Source organism: Pongo abelii, chromosome 5 (assembly GCF_028885655.2).
Source record: "Pongo abelii isolate AG06213 chromosome 5, NHGRI_mPonAbe1-v2.0_pri, whole genome shotgun sequence".
NCBI lineage: Eukaryota > Metazoa > Chordata > Mammalia > Primates > Hominidae > Pongo > Pongo abelii.
Genome location: NC_071990.2, coordinates 110,756,972 through 110,775,028, shown reverse-complemented (window position 1 = coordinate 110,775,028; position 18,057 = coordinate 110,756,972). Strand labels below are relative to the sequence as shown.

At 37.6% G+C, this 18,057-nt stretch overlaps 1 protein-coding gene across 12 annotated transcripts in view; it reads left to right on the top strand.

Annotated features, from left to right (window-relative positions):
• AK9 (adenylate kinase 9) overlaps positions 1-18,057 on the top strand; it is a 206,821-nt gene that overhangs the window by 18,053 nt on the left and 170,711 nt on the right. For all 12 annotated transcript variants that reach the window (XR_008526344.2, XR_008526345.2, XM_063724946.1 and 9 more), the window contains 5 exons: positions 634-686; positions 787-883; positions 10,518-10,630; positions 13,768-13,953; positions 16,290-16,418. Coding sequence is in view for 10 of the 12 variants with exons in the window: in XM_063724946.1 (XP_063581016.1) it covers positions 634-686; positions 787-883; positions 10,518-10,630; positions 13,768-13,953; positions 16,290-16,418 (578 nt within the window). In the remaining 2 variants the exon portion in view is untranslated. The remainder of the gene's footprint in view (positions 1-633; positions 687-786; positions 884-10,517; positions 10,631-13,767; positions 13,954-16,289; positions 16,419-18,057) is intronic.

Below are 18,057 nucleotides of genomic sequence, written 5' to 3'. Positions count from 1 at the left end.
ACCTGATTTCATCCTTACGTTCTACTATACACTACACAGTACATATGCATCCAAGGTGCAGAGGGGTTTACGGAGTTAGCTCCCCCAGGATTCTTTATTTTTTTATTTTTTATTTTTATTTTGAGACACGCCCTTACTTTGTCATCCAGGCTGGAGTGCAGTGACATGATCACGGCTCTCTGCAGCCTTGACCTCCTGGGCTCAAGTGATCACCCCACCTCAGCTTCCTGAGTAGCAGGGACTATAGGCATGCACCATAACGCCCTGCTAATTTTTTAACTTTTTGTAGAAATGTAGTCTCCCTATGTTGCCCAGGCTGGTCTCAAACTCCTGGGCTCAAGCAATCCTCCTGCCTTGAACTCCCAAAGTACTGGGATTGCAGACATGAGTCACCATGTTCGCTTCTCCAAGATTCTTAAGCTTAGTGGCAGAGACAAGTTCTCTATGGAAGACATTCTGCTGCTGCTGCTTTGGTTAGGCTTAAGTGACGTAATATGCATACATTTGCATTGTAAATTATAAAGCGATGCCCAAATGTTAATCTTTGTTACCAGTTACAAGACGCTAGAATGTGTTTCTTCTTTTGGTGATCTTAATATCAGTCTGTATTAATATTTTGAATTCATGTTTTAGCTTTGCCAATTTTAGAAGAACAGATTGCTGCTGAAACCGAATCAGGAGTTATGGTAAACAAACCTAAATTTCAAAGTAACTATGATTACAAAAAAAAGCTCTGTATCATAGATATATTATACAGTAATGTACAATATCTATGCTTGTCCTTAGTTGCAATCAATGTTGATCAGCGGTCAAAGCATTCCAGATGAACTTGTCATAAAGCTAATGTTGGAGAAGCTCAACTCCCCAGAAGTCTGTCACTTTGGTATGTTTATTTTAATATATTTACAGCCCACAAAGCAGCCTTAAAACTCATGCTTTATCTGAGGCAAAAATAGTTTCTGGAGTTGCCCTTTCTTTTGCCTTAGCACAAGAATCTCATTATCTCTATTCAGTTGAGCAGTTCAGATGGTTTTATTTGCTTGTTTGTTTTTATTTCTCAGCTTGTACATTTGTTTTAAAAATAAGTTTATATGACCCAATCTTCTTTAACATTGTGTTATCCAATAAAAGCATCAGAAATCTGCTGTGGTCCATCTTGCAGTACTGCTAACTCTGCTGACTGCTTCCTCATACACCTTGGGTTATATTGCTAAGTCCTGACAATGGCTAGGGTTGTCTGCATTAATCCACACTTAGAAGGCGGGAATGGGAAATGGAATGCCACTATCTTACTGTTGAGCTCCAGATATTGTTAGGCTTCAGCCTGTTCTTCCAGTCTGCCCTCTGACTCTGGACCTGAAACCTCTCCTGGTACTCAAATGGATGCTGAGCAAGGGCTTTGGATCTAATTTTTCAAGACAAAGACCACTGAAGCTCAAAATGATTAAAAAGAAAAGAGCAAACTCTAATACCTCTGCAAAAGAAGAGAAGAGTAATGACAAGTTTGGGATAAAGTCATCCACCTGAAATGGATTTCCTGAATGAAAAAAGAAAAACTAAGAAAGTTGCTTTATATTCTTAGTAAGTTAGAAGAAGACATTGTAACTATTAATGCAGGAATAAAAATACAAGAAAGTAAAAACCATAACTGCCAAAGCAAATCAATGATGGAAGCAGCAAACACAGCCTTGTCAAACTGTATTTACTGGTCTCTATCTATGGACAGAAAGATACCTCTTCACATAGCTCATATGTATAGAGAGACGATACATAGAATGTCCCATATCCACATATGTAGACAGGTCTGTATATGGATATATGGGTTTTTATATATAATACATATATAGAGATTAATATATATGGATTATAAATACATTATAATGTAAGTAGATAAGGTTTCTCTGTAAACTATCTACCTATCTATCCACTTATTACCTATTTGTTCAGCAGTGATAAAGAGACTGAACTTGGGCAAAATATCCAGAATATGGAAGGCTGGATAAGTAAAAAGGCAAACAGGAATCACAGAATTCCAAATTATATCAATAAATGACCTCAGAAAACATAGTATTTGAAACAGATATGTATATAGGTAGGTAAGTAAATACCTCTTTGTTAACCTCACTTACCTCTTGAAAAACTTAAATTGGTTTACATGGCTACAAAAAAGATGACATAAATTATAAGTATTGGCAAAAGGAGAAAGAAAAAAAAACAACATGAAGAAACTCAGTTGTGCCTCTCATGGTGTTCATAATGTTTTACAGTTGTTATTAGGAAATAGTTCAAACAAAAGTAGGGAGATTAGTATAAAGATGCTTCCACATTACCACTCAGGTTCAGCATATGTCCAAAACCAACTCTAGTTTAATCTCATTTTATCTACACTTCTACTTACTCCCTTCTCTCAACCTATGTTATTTTGAAGCTAATCCATATCATATCAGTTCATCTGTATAATGTTCCATTTATATCTCTAAAAGATAAGGACACTTAAACCTATTACACATTACCATTATCACACCTAAAAAATTAATTATTATTTCTTGATATCATCTACTAGATTTCATTAATTACCTCATAGATATTTTTTAGTTGATTTCTTTTTGAAGCAGGATCTAACCAGGTTTCACATAGTGCAAGTTACTAGTATGTCTCAAGTCTCTTTATAAGTTTCCCCTACTTCTTTCTATCTTCTTGTGTCTTCTCTGTTGAAGAAAACGGGTCATTTGTCTTGTAGAGTTTCCCACATTCTGGATTTGGCTGATTACATTCCTCAGACCCCAGTACTTCCTGTATGCCGATACTTGTCCCAGGAGCTGGCAGAGGAAAAGTGATATAAATGGTTTCCTGAGTCTGGGGGCCACACCCTCACCATTTGGTTACAAGGCCACGTTCTAAGTATGCACAAATGAGCTCATTTAAAGGCTGCAGTGGAGATGGAACCTAAAGCGCCTTCTGCCCAGCCACCCCTTAACCCATCCTGTAGCATCTCCACAGGAATTTTTTTAGAACCTAGCACTCTGCTAATTACAGTTTGAAAAGCTTTGCCCAAATTCCCAGCAAGCCTTCTCATCCTGATGTTTGCTCTCAACCCGTAGCCTGGTAGAAGGTAGAAGCAAAATTGGAAGTGAAGGGTTTTCAAAACAGGGATATAAACTTGATTAGGTCAATAGATGCAGAAAAGGCCTTCGACAAAATTCAACAGTCCTTCATGCTAAAAACTCTCAATAAATTAGGTATTGATGGGATGTATCTAATCATAATTAAGCTATTTATGACAAACCCACAGCCAATATCATACTGAATGGGCAAAAACTGGAAGCATTCCCTTTGAAAACTGGCACAAGACAGGGATGCCCTCTCTCACCACTCCTATTCAGCATAGTGTTGGAAGTTCTGGCCAGGGCAATCAGGCAGGAGAAAGAAATAAAGGGTATTCAGTTAGGAAAAGAGGAAGTCAAATTGTCCCTGTTTGCAGATGACATGATTGTATACCTAGAAAACCCCATCGTCTCAGCCCAAAATCTCCTTAAGCTGATAAGCAACTTCAGCAAAGTCTCAGGATACAAAATCAATGTGCAAAAATCACAAGCATTCTTATACACCAGTAACAGACAAACAGCCAAATCATGAGTGAACTCCCATTCACAATTGCTTTGAACAGAATAAAATACCTAGGAATCCAACTTACAAGGGATGTGAAGGACCTCTTCAAGGAGAACTACAAACCACTCCTCAAGGAAATAAAAGAGGATACAAACAAATGGAAGAACATTCCATGCTCATGGATAGGAAGAATCAATATCGTGAAAATGGCCATACTGCCCAAGGTAATTTATAGATTCATTGCCATCCCCATCAAGCTACCAATGACTTTCTTCACAGAATTGGAAAAAACTACTTTAAAGTTCATATGGAACCAAAAAAGAGCCCGCATTGCCAAGACAATCCTAAGCCAAAAGAACAAAGCTGGAGGCATCACCCTACATGACTTCAAACTATACTACAAGGCTACAGTAACCAAAACAGCATGGTACTGGTACCCAAACAGAGATATAGACCAGTGGAACAGAACAGAGCCCTCAGAAATAATACCACACATCTACAACTATCTGATCTTTGACAAATCTGACAAAAACAAGAAATGGGGAAAGGATTCCCTATTCAACAAATGGTGCTGGGAAAACTGGCTAGCCATATGTAGAAAGCTGAAACTGGATCCCTTCCTTACACCTTATACAAAAATTAATTCAAGATGGATTAAAGACTTAAATGTTAGACCTACAACCATAAAAACCCTAGAAGAAAACCTAGGCAATACCATTCAGGACAGAGGCATGGGCAAGGACTTCATGTCTAAAACACCAAAAGCAATGGCAACAAAAGCCAAAATTGACAAATGGGATCTAATTAAACTCAAGAGCTTCTGCCCAGCAAAAGAAACTACCATCAGAGTGAACAGGCAACCTACAGAATGGGAGAAAATTTTTGCAACCTACTCATCTGACAAAGGGCTAATATCCAGAATCTACAATGAACTCAAACAAATTTACAAGAAAAAAACAACCCCATCAAAAAGTGGGCAAAGGATATGAACAGACACTTCTCAAAAGAAGACATTTATGCAGCCAAAAGACACATGAAAAAATGCTCATCATCACTGGCCGTCAAAGAAATGCGAATCAAAACCACAATGAGATATCATCTCACACCAGTTAGAATGGCGATCATTAAAAAGTCAGGAAACAACAGGTGCTGCAGAGGATGTGGAGAAATAGGAACACTTTTACACTGTTGATGGGACTGTAAACTAGTTCAACCATCGTGGAAGACAGTGTGGCGATTCCTCAGGGATCTAGAACTAGAAATATCATTTGACCCAGCCATCCCATTACTGCGTATATACCCAAAGGAATATAAATCATGCTGCTATAAAGACACATGCACACATATGTTTATTGTGGCACTACTCACAATAGCAAAGACTTGGAACCAACCCAGATGTCCAACAATGATAGACTGGATTAAGAAAATGTGGCACATATACACCATGGAATACTACGCAGCCATAAAAAATGATGAGTTCATGTCCTTTGTAGGGACATGGATGAAACTGGAAACCATCATTCTCAGCAAAATATCTCAAGGACAAAAAACCAAACACCACATGTTCTCACTCATAGGTGGGAATTGAACAATGAGAACACTTGGAAACAGGAAGGGGAACATCACACACTGGGGCCTGTTGTGGGGTGGGGGGAAGGGGGAGGGATAGCATTAGGAGACATACCTAATGTAAATGATGAGCTAATGGGTGCAGCACACCAACATGGCACATGTATACATATGTAACAAACCTGCATGTTGTGCACATGTACCCTAGAACTTAAAGTATAATAAATATATATATATATAAAAGAAAATGGGGAACATATGCACCATGGAATACTATGCAGCCATAAAAAATGATGAGTTCATGTCCTTTGTAGGGACATGGATGAGGCTGGAAACCATCATTCTCAGAAAACTATCGCAAGGACAAAAAACCAAACACCGCATGTTCTCACTCATAGGTGGGAATTGAACAATGAGAACACTTGGACACAGGAAGGGGAACATCACACACTGGGGCCTGTTGTGGGATGAGGGGAGAGGGGAGGGAAAGGATTAGGAGATATAGCTAATGTAAATGATGAGTTAATGGGTGCAGCACACCAACATGGCACATGTATACATATGTAACAAACCTGCACATTGTGCCCATGTACCCTAGAACTTAAAGTATAATTAAAAATAAATATATAAAATAAAATAAAAAATAATTAAACAAATGACAACTAAAATAGTAACTTCAAAATGAGATTAATGGAATAAAATAACAAAGAGAACTGAAAAAAAAACCAACTTGATTGGGGGGCTGGGTGAGGATGGATAATTGATGACTCCAAAATCCCAGAAGAGATATGTGCACTTCCAGGGACATCACACAGCAGAGTATTGCCAAATTCATCTTAATTTTGTTTTATACTAGAGCCCTTTTAATAATTGGTGTTTCCATCACTATTTTAAAAGGGCCTACACGATCTATAATTATCTTTTCATTCACAATCTATTGTGTTGTTTTGGTCCCTAGCCAAAATCAGCTTCTCGGAGCTATATCCTTACCCAAGAGAAACAGATAGAGTCAATATGTGGCATCCTAAAAGCTCCTCACTACTCCCTGCTTCTAGATTCTGGAAAATCTCGTTTTCCCCAGTGAATGAATAGCCCCAGTCTGGGCATTCCCTGCCCCGAGTGTATCTTTATGAATAGTCTTGCAAGTCATTGGTCACCAATGTGTCCACTCATATCAGCCTGGCCTGAGGTCATATGGGTAGCAGAGATGGCTGGACACAAGGCTACATCAGCCTGGCCAGAGGTCAGATGGGTAGCAGGGATGGCTGGACACAAAGCTACCTGATGTCTCTGAATCTGTCATCACTTCAATCTGAAAGCAGTAGTCTGCCATCTTCATTTGTATGGAAATAGAAAATGCCTTCTTCCCGCTGTGCCAAGAAATGGTGGCAAAGTGATGGTATGGGCCTGGGACAAGTCAGTTTCCTCTGGGTAGTGGTCTGGACAGTCTTACAGTTTCTCACTGGTTGGGCTAATGAGAGCTGGGCAATGGCCTACAAAGCACCTACGCTGCCTATGATAGAACATGCAGTCTCCCAGCAAGGACTGGCTTGGGGTGCGCCACTCCTCCATCGTTAGCATGGAAGGGCAAGGGCTTGGTAATGGTCTCAAGGACATTTGGGGTGGGAGCGAGGAGTTCCTCATCTATGCTTTCATCCTCACATGTCTCTGGAATTGAAAAGGTTGACAGTGGGCTCAGTAGTTCTGGTCTGTTTAACAAGCAATGTGTCCCTGGGATCTTCCAGAATTGGGACTAGAGGACTAATTTATTCCACTTTACATCTGCAATGGTGAGACAAACTTAGATGACATAACTGTCTATCCCACACCTCCTCCCATAGATACACCCCTAGGCTCTGGAATGATAATACTAGACATCTCTCAGAGGGTAGAGCCCCAAAATTCATAGCTCAGAACATTCAGGCAGCCCAAATAATGGCCTTTCAAGAGAGAGCTAGATCCATGGAAATTACTTATTCTTCTGCCGCTTCCATCAGTAAAGAGACCAAGTATGAACATCATTCCAATATACATGTACACCAGAAGTTCAGCATTCCTGCAAACATTTGCACGTGGAATGCCTGATAAGCTCTCCAGGCAGTGGCAGTGGCTGTAGGAACAGGAAGGTTTTGGCAAGCACAGCAAACAGAGTGCCAAGCATCTTTGTGTGATCCACTTATGATACACAGATGTTGGGAAGTATTACCAGCATAGGGAATGGCAGGGAGATATTGTTGCTTTTGCTTACAAGGCAAGGGCAAGGTCTCTGGAACTGTCTAACTTGGAGGAGTTAGCTGGGCAAGGTCTGAGTTCCATCCAGAGCTAGGCATGCAGTCCCCTTCAGTATAGTACGTACCATCACAATGTGTCAGACCAGGAGTTAATGCCAGCCATTGTGTCCCAGAGGAGATACTGGTCAAAGTCTTAAAAACCAGTTCAAACATGTTGTTAATCGAGTGGAAGCTAGACTCACAACAAGAGCAAAGATGCCAAACCAAATGAGGGTGGTGTGGAGCCAGAAAAGCAGAAAGCAGAGAACAAGAAGAGGCAGGTAGAGAAAGGTCTGGCCCGATTCTTGAGACAGTGCAGGCAGTGTCTACATTTTTTTAGGGATGTACTGAGCTAATTTAATGAACCTCCAATAGGATAGATGCCTTGGGGATACCACGCTACGTTTAAGACAATAGCAGGAGCATGTAAGTCAGTCAAGTTGGACACTAAGGATTATAGCAAGACAAGAGGGAATCATAACTATAGTTCATATATCCAAAACCAAGATGACAAGGTCATCCTTTCTGCCTTTTTAAGTTAAATTAGGTAGGATTGCTTCTCTGGATAGAGCCCAACACACTGTTAGCAGAAAGTAAAGTGATCAAAAAAGCTTAGGAGAAATTGTGTATGCCTAAGCATTTAATTAGGTTTTGAATTAGCATGATGGTTCTTGGTCTTCTTCTTTATTTTTTTTGAGACAGAGTCTCGCTCTGTTGCCCAGGCTGGAGTGCAGTGGTGCGATCTCGGCTCACTGCAACCTCTGCCTCCGCGGTTCAAGCGATTCTCCTGCCTCAGCCTCCTGAGTAGCTGGGATTACAGGCACCTGCCACCACGCTTGGCTAATTTTTGTATTTTTTTTTTTAAGTAGAGATGGGGTTTCATCATGTTGGCCAGGCTGGTCTTGAACGCCTGACCTTGTGCTCCACCCTCCTCGGCCTCCGAAAGTGCTGGGATTACAGGCATGAGCCACCGCACCTGGCCTGGTCTTCTTTTTTAAAAATAAAAGACTGTGACCTGGCGTGGTGGCTCATGCCTGTAATCCCAGCATTTTGAGAGGCCGAGGCAGGCGGATCACGAGATCAGGAGATCAAGACCATCCTGGCCAACATGGTGAAACCCTGTCTCTACTAAAAATACAAAAATTAGCCGGGCGTGGTAGCATGCGCCTGTAGTCCCAGCTACTCAGGAGGCTGAGGCAGGAGAATCACTTGAACCCCGGAGGCGGAGGTTGCAGTGAGCTGAGACCACACCACTGCCCCCCATCCTGGGTGACAGAACAAGATTCTGTCTCAAAATAAATAAATAAATAAAAATAAAAATAAAAGATTGTGATGAGCATGTTCTCAGGTGAGGAATTTTAAGTTTGTTTTACACACATTCATTCACTCGTCTATCAACAGGTGCTTGGTAACTTTTTTTATTATGCTATTCTAGGCATTGCATTAAGATAGTGGTTCTCAAACTTTTGGGGCACAAGACTCTCTTACACTAATAAGAATTGTTGAGGCTCCATAAGAGGTTGTGCTTACATGGGCTATATGTATTTATATTTACCATATTAGAAATTAAAACAGAGACTTTAAAAAATATCTGTTTAGAAATCATAAAACCATGACTTGTTAACATAAATTGCATATTTTATGAAAGATAATTTTTCAAAACAAAAAATTAGAAGAGTGGCATTGCTTTACATTTTCACAATCTCTTCAATGTCCAACTTAAGAGAAAGCTGGATTCTCACACCTGCTTCTGCTCAATCTGTTGCAATATATTGCTTTCGCTGAAGTACATGAAGAAAATGTAGTTTCACATAGGTATATTCTTGGAAAGGGAGGAGTATTTTAATAGCCTTGGAATAATTGTGGATATTCTTGATTCTACATCAAAACCCAACAGGTGGAAGTTTCCTGAAGGTTGGTTGCATTGTGGAATCTGAAACTGTATCAGTGAACTTTTCAAAACTTGGTTACATTAAAATCCATTGGTCTATCTTGCACTTGGAATGAGCCTGTAACCCATGCCTAATTTTTGTGGCACCATGCATTGGTCATTTGGAAAATGTTGGTTCACTGAGTTATACAGATCTTCCAAATGTTGACATATTTTACTATACAGTATCAAAAAATCACATTTGTTAATGTCACCACCAATCTCATCAAGAAAAGCCCATTATTAAGCTTTTCTTAATAATGGATGTAAGTTTTTCAAAATTCAGATTTTCACTTGAATATTATAACTGGCAACAAATGCTATCAGTTTTTGTCCTTGCAGTGACAGGGTCATTCCATTCACTTTTCATAAGATTTCTGCCAAATACCCAGGGCTGAATAAACATAGTTTGTCTGTTGTTCTTCCAAGAAAAGATGTACAAAAATAAGCTGAAAGCTTTTAATTCCCACTGAAGGAATTGAGACTTTATTAATAAGAGAAAAGTTTCTTGAGCAAGACAGTAACATAATTGAAGAAATATATTAAGGAAATTAATATGATGATGGTAAACAGGGTGAATTTCAGTGAGAAGATTGAGATTTCTGGGTGGGGATACAAGCCAATAACCACTAAACCAAGATCATATTGGCTGTTTAAAAAACAGAAAATTATAGTGTGTCCATGGGTGTTTTATTACTCTCATAACTTATAAAAACATTATACACACGTGTTCTACTATATTATGAAATATTAATATGAGAAAAAAATAAATATGGCATGCAACCCCTATAATATACCTTTACCATTCATATGAGTAAACTTTCCTAACATGAGTTAAGATAATTACTAGCATGAAATTTCCTTCTCTAGGCACCTCATCTGTCTAAAATAAATTGACTTGGAGTTTTCAAAAATGTCTTCTAGCCCAGTGATTTCTTTATCATCAGAAAAACATTATTCATAGTTACACTTCATGTGGCAATAACCTTAAGTGTTAATTTAAAATTTTTGACAGATGACTTTATGATAGATGAGTATAAAGTAATAATATAGTAAATATATATATATAATATAATAAATCCATGCCCTCATATGTTGATAATTTTATAAAAGGTTTAAAATTATATTTTACTTTACAGGTTATATTATCACTGAAATACCATCACTTTCACAGGATGCCATGACTACCTTACAGCAAATAGAATTAATTAAAAACTTAAATTTGAAACCTGATGTTATAATCAATATAAAGGTAAGGATATTAATTGTTTTGCTAGTAGAGTAAACCATTCTTTTTGATAGTAGTTAAATTCAAGGAATGCTTTAAACATTTTTAAGTAGTTATGGAGATAGTAACTTATGCATCAATCACAGGAACTGGGTCATACTTTCTCATAGTTCTGTGCTCTTGCTCCTACAACTCCATCCACATGAGATACCTTCTTGCCTCTTCACCAGGCTTCATCATAGCCATCCTTTGAAAGTCAGTTAAGACATCATCTCTTTAGAACTTTCCCTGACAACTACCCTGCTCCACCACCTCTCTTTCTTTCTCTCCCTTCCACACCGTACTTATCATAAGAGAGTTAAATCCTTCTCTGATGACCATTCGTGGTGCTCTCCACTCCCTATCATGTTACTTACCTTACTATATTATAATTATCCATTTTCCTCCTAGACTCTGTCTTACTTGAAGGTAGGAACCATGTCTTGCTCATATAAACATCAACCAGTATATTACGTGGTACCTAGTGGCACCTAGTAAGTTTACTAATAAAATGAAAGAATAAACACATGACATGAATGTATGAATGTTAAAGAACACTACTACATTAATTACGAGTTAAGGTTGGGTCTTGTTCCTAATTCTCTCTTTTATTATTATAATTTGGTAAATCACATCTAGAAGTCTTGATTTCCTTTTTACAAAAATGACCATAGCTGCCTCATGGGGTTGTGATAAGAATTTAGTAAGGTGGTGTCTTCTTGTTTATGTCAAAATGAATGATAAGCTTTTGTATCCATACTCGGCCAGGGTTTATGACAGCTCAAATAAACTTGATGGTTTTCAGCTCAGATGCTGGGACCCAGTGGAGTGTCAGGGTCAGCTGTGAGAGAGAGGTGGCCTTGCAGTGCTGAGTGTGGTGTAATCTGCAGCCCCAGCCACCACTCATGGCCAGGGGTCAATCACAATTGTGAGTGAACTTGAGAATGTCACACATGTGAATGTGGACATAACAGAGAGATCTCGTTCAACTGAAACCACATATAAAAACTAAGCCGAGGAAAAGACAGATTCAATAGAAAATTAAGATCTAATTGAGAGAGCGCACACAGATGTACAGGCCAGAAGACCCCAAATGCTTACTAAGTTTGGGTCATAAATTTGGTTCTAGGTTTGATGAACTAAAGTAAAAGGGGAAATGTGACCAGTTATAAAATTCACATTGTCCATGAGAAGACAAGCCATTCCTCAGGCAAAACAAGACTGCCATTGAGAATGAGAGAAATACCTTAGATGGGTCTTAATATAAGAGACTGCTTAATGTAGTGAATAAAGTCCTTAACCCCATTCATGTTATAAGTGTGATCATGAAGTGTCCTATGGCAGTTTCTACAGGGTAACCAGAGTATCATCAGAGGGCTTAGTGTGAGACAGAATTCAGTGCAACACACATTTTTTGGATAGTTTGTCCTTATTGGGGAATAAGCCTGGAATTTCTAGAGCAGAAGCTGTTAGCCCAAGATCCATAAATCCCTAAGCATTCATGAACCTCTTGAAATTATACATAAAACTTTATGCATATGTGAATTTTTCTGATGCAAAAATCTATGGCTTTCATCATATTCTAAAGGATTCTGTGCTACCAAAAACCTGGTTAAAGGCTAGCAATCTACTAGAGCAGTAGTTATCAGAGAGTGGTCCCAGAGCCAACAGCACCCAGAAGCGTGGTAGAAATGCAAATTCTCAGGCCCTACCCCAGAACTAAGAACCAGAATCTGTCAGGTGGAGCCCAGCTATTGGTGTTGCAAAGCCCTCTAGGTGACACTGAGCACTTCTGCTCTGAGTCATATCCTTCAGACTAACACTTTCATTAGTCACTTCCTGCAAATGAGAACGGGAGACAGCTGAAGGAGATAGTCCTTGTCAAGGTCCCAGAAGGTGGGTATCCTGGGTTGTAAAACAGATGTTTTAAAAAATTACCTGAGCAGGTTGAAATTCTTTTTGTGAAAAATTAGGAAGCCTAACAAAAGTCTTACCTCAACAATTACCCATCCCATCTCCACCTAGAGATGGCATGAAGAAATCAGAAAATGAGCAATGAAGGTTCCAACGTTCCTGGCTTCCTTTGTTTCTCAATGTGTGGTACATGAACTGCCAGTATCAGAATCACTGAGGATGCTTGTTGAAGAATCTAAGCCTCACTCCAAACTTAATAAATGACAAGAGGAGCTGCAATTGATTTAACAAGCTCCCCAGATAGAGTTACATGCTCGTATATCAGAATCACTGCCTCAGAAAACCATACAGTTTTTTTTTATCCTGAAAAACATTCAGAGCACAATTTACAGCCTCAAACCATCATCATTAATAATGCACCATAGACCATGGACTACAATCAGAAGGCTTGGTTCCAAGTTGCAATTCCTCCATGTGACATTGTGACCTGAGATTGGTCTCTTAGTCTGCCATAGCTGTACTTCTCTGACCTGAAGGATGGCTTTAATCATAATTTGGATTGCTTATCTTACAGGGTTAGTTGAGAATTCAGTAAAATCACACATGTGAAAGCACTTTGGAACAAGAAACTTACTTGTAGACTTTGGTTTTGGCTTTTTTACTACATGGTTTCAGTTTTCTCATTTACAAAATATAAATGTTATACTAGAATAGATGATCTTTCAGGTCCCATTTATGACTGGCATTGTATAAAATACCTCACCCATAAAGCTGTAAGTGATAGTAAATATTACAAATAAACAATATGTTTTATTGGAAATATGTGGCTATTCCCCCCATTTTGCTCCATTCTTAAACTTTTCAAGCTAATCATGGAATTCTGTGTACATTTGCAGAGTTAACTGATTTTCTATTCCATTTCTCTACTTTTTCTACTTTTCCAATCCTCTTTTCTCATCTTAAGACTTGTAATACTTTTTCACCTATATTAATTTTGGACAAATAAAAACATATAGCATAAAATTAGTGTCTGAGCCTCTCTTGGCATGTAATGAAACCTGATGCAAAATGCCAGTCACAATATTGCATTTGCTCAGGTTTTCAAGGAATTTTTTGGTTTATGTACTGTACAATATATTCAATAAATACACAGGGAATTAAAAGCATATTCAAAATGTTTTAAGTGATTTAATAATGTTGTTTCTTAGTGTCCTGACTATGATTTGTGCCAGAGAATTTCTGGGCAAAGACAGCACAATAATACAGGATACATATACAGTAGAGACCAGTGGGATCCTGAAGTCATTGAGAACCATAGGAAAAAGAAGAAAGAAGCCCAAAAGGACGGAAAAGGAGAAGAGGAAGAAGAGGAAGAAGAGCAAGAAGAAGAAGAGGTAATATCTCAATAGGTGACTACCATACACTACACTTTTAAAAATTGCTATAATTAAGGTAAATGATGGTATAGGTAATAGGAAATAGTAGATGCTATACATTTTCTTTACATTTTTATTGAGTTTGGAGGAAATAAGCAAAAATCTTTCATGTTTTCAAGGATTATGAGATCATAATCTTGAGGTCAAGTTTAGCCTTCCTGTCAGCATAGACATGTCTCTACATTTCTGATGTTCTGACACCTAGTGTGCTTCATTTCATAAAGATGGAGTTATTGGTCACCTACTATGTGTCAAGCACTAGGCAAGGTAGAATAAGAAGTTAGAGCATTTCTTAGTCTATTTTCTGTTACGTACAGCAGAATACCTGAAACTGGGTAATTTGTAAAGAATGACTTTTTTTTTAAAATTTAAGCTTCATGCTTTTTAAAAGCAAAAAGAAACAAGTAAAAGTCATTTGAATAATGTATTTTATTTAATTGAATATATCCAAAAATTTTATTTCAACTTATAATCAACATAAACAAGTGAAAGTCATTTGAATAATATATTTAATTAAATATATCAAAAAATTTTATTTCAACTTATAATCAACATAAACATTCTGAGAATTACATGTTCTATTTTCATCTAAGTTTTTGAAATCTGGTATGTATTTTACATTTACAGCACATTCCAATCGCACTTGCCACATTTCAAGTGCGCAATGGGGAGATGTGGCTGATAACTTCCGTGCTGGATAGCCTAAGTCTAACCCTTTGCTCTGTTTTATTTTCCTTATAGAACTTATCACTTTCTGAAATTATGTTACTTTTTTTACTTGCTTATTATCTGTCTGCCCCACTGAATGAAAACTCTATGCAGCAGGGACTGTCTCCAGTGCCTGATAGTGGGTACTTAATACGAAGATGTGTAATGGCTGAATGAATGAATGCCAGTGTGCTAGCAAAGCCCTCTACTAGGGAGAGAAGAATGGTAGCTTCTTTTGGAAAAGACATGTATTGAGCTACTTTGAAATGTATAACCTTGCTCCAGTAATTCTACTTGTAGGAACTATTCTAAGAGAAAATATTAGCCATATAAAGATTTATCTGTGAAGCTACTTATTGCAACATTATTTGTAATTGTGAAAAGCCTGAAACATTGTTGTCCAACTATAGAGTAATTAAATAATTGTACATTCAAGGAAATTAATATATTATTTGACTATTAAAATAATACTTAAAACAGGTTATAAAATGGCTTATATAGAGAATATGGCTCAAGTAAAATATGTATGTGTGTACATTGATAAAAATGGGAAAGAATGAATAATTAGCATCATAAATATGATATGGAACACTTATCCTGTGCCAGGCTCTGGGATGAGAACTTTTACACACGTTGTTCCCTCTACTTTAAAATGTTCTTTCTCTAGAAACTTGTGTGGCACATGTTCTCACTCATAGGTGGGAATTGAACAATGAGAACACTTGGACACAGGAAGGGGAACATCACACACCGGGGCCTGTCAGGGGGTGGGGCGAGGGGGGAGGGATAGCATTAGGAGATATACCTAATGTAAATGACGAGTTAATGGGTGCAGCACACCAACATGGCACATGTATACATATGTAACAAACCTGCACGTTGCACACACGTACCCTAGAACTTAAAGTATAATAAAAAAAAAGAAAGAAACTTGTGTGGTAGTTCTCTCTCCCTCATTTCCTTCAGATTTCAACTCCAATTCCATTTCTCTAGATAACCCTTTCATGACCACTTGATGTAAACAGATCTTCTCCCACCACTCTTCATACATGCTACCCTGCTTTATTTTTCTTCCTAGTACTTACCACCACCTAATATGTTATATATTTATTTGTGTACTTGTTTATGCTGCCTTCCTCAACTGCAATGTGTGTGAGTGCTATGAGCCCAGGATGTTAGTTGGTTTTGTTCACTGTTCTATCCCAAATCCTTAGAACAGTGCCTGATGCATAGAAGACACTCAATAAATACTTGAAAGGATGAACTACAAGCTCAGGTGTTCACAGAAAATCTAATTTCTCTATTTTGTCTCTGAAAATCTGATGTTCTTCCCCTACTCGTCCCTACTTATTGGGGAACAAACAGAAATGAGTAAATATCCAGGTCAATTTAAAGCTTTATTCCATCTGATGAAGACCCCTTAGGAGTCTTCCATTCTCTTAAATAAAAATCCTTAATCTCTAATCGTCCCCTCCCCCTGCTTCTCACCCCAAAGTGATGTCTAGGTGTAAGGAGTGGGGAATGTGGCTTGTAAACTGAATAGTCATTTACCTAAAGATATTTGAAATCTCTTCTTTTCCATTTAGGCATTTATTGCCGAAATGCAGATGGTGGCTGAAATTCTTCATCATCTGGTTCAGAGGCCTGAAGATTATTTGGAAAATGTTGAAAACATTGTTAAGCTTTATAAGGAAACAATTCTCCAAACTTTAGAAGTAAGAACAAAATATATCGCTGAAAATGAATATTGATATTTGTGTTTCATCACTGGTTAAATAGCTTTCACATGTCTTCATCCCTATGTATTATTATCTGTCTGATTCTCCCCTTGAGCTTTGTAGAAAGCTGTCAGAAAAAGGCCTCCATCCCAAAGACTGTTTCCCAGAACAATATTATTTCACTCTTAAAAAGCAACTCTGTTACTGCAAAGTGACAAATGAACTGCATTTTTCAAAAGCCAGTGAGGAAATTCCTTTATGGATGGGAGTTGGGAAATTCATGTTAAAAGACTATGTTATAAAAGCGCTTTCAGTCTGTAAGTTATAGCTTTATCAAAACAAATATACATTTAAGGTACACTTTTTGTTTAAAAGGAATTGTTCATTTAGTTAAATTGCAATCTAAAGAATTTGTTACACTGATTGGTCTATGGTTATCCCATTATACGTAAACATGGTAAGACCATTATATAATGTAATAGGAAGGTTTTAATTAAAATAATTAGTATTTTAAAAGTATAATGACTGAGATTACAAGTATGTGAAAAGCATATTTTATATGGTGAAAAGTCCAGGTAAGACTCTACCAAATGTAATCATTTGTATTGGAGATTCAGTCAACAAATATTTATTGAACTTACGCATTTAGCCAGACTCTATGCTAAGCAACAGAACTGTGAAGACAAATAAAACACAGTCCTCCAATTGCCTGTTCCCATATGATAGAGAAACTAAAGAATGTGTTTCATGCTGTCTCACAATGTTTATATTATTTTAAAGATAAATGAGTGGATCATTTTCATTCTCATCATCCATCCTCCAAAATGAGAACCACACTTAATTGCTTTCATATGTATGACTTCTATTCCTCCCCACCTCTCCTGTCACTGGCTTATAAACGTAGCTTCTGAAGCATGAAGTACATGACTATCAATAACATCCTTTCTTCCTTCAATAAAAGTATCTTGACTACTCCTTAAGTGGCCGGCAGTGGGTATGAAATAAAGCCAAATTAGAATCAGATTCAGAAATTAGAAAATTGTATTTATGGGGGGGAAATGCAGAGGTTATCTTTTTAAGAACAAGCACCAGGTTATACTTCCTCACATTTGGGCAGTGCAGTGCCCAAAGTCTGGCAAGCAGTAAATACTTAAAAATGTTCATCAGCACAAATGACAAGATACAAAGGAAAAAGAATGATAGCTTCAATTTCATTAAATGTACAACTTCCAGAAATTAAATAGATAAAACCACACTCAAACTAAAAGACAATAAACTGGAAAAATATTCACGTTAACTATGATGAAAGATTTAAAGCTTTGATATATTAAAAGGTCATAGAAATGATTTTTTAAAAACGTGTAAGTTCACTCTGTCTTGAGATAAATGGACAACAAATATGAGCAGTTAACAAAAATGAAGAATGATAAGCCTGTAGAAAAAACGTTCAGCTTCACTGATAATAAAGAAATGCTAATCTAAGTAATGAAATATCATTTCCGTGATCAAAATTTAAAAGATGAACAGGTAGTAAGAATTCCTAATGCTAGCAAGGATATGGTAAAGAACTCTTATACCCCAAATATGAATTTGTATGGCCATCCTTTGAAAGGTTGTCCACAAAAACACCCAGAAG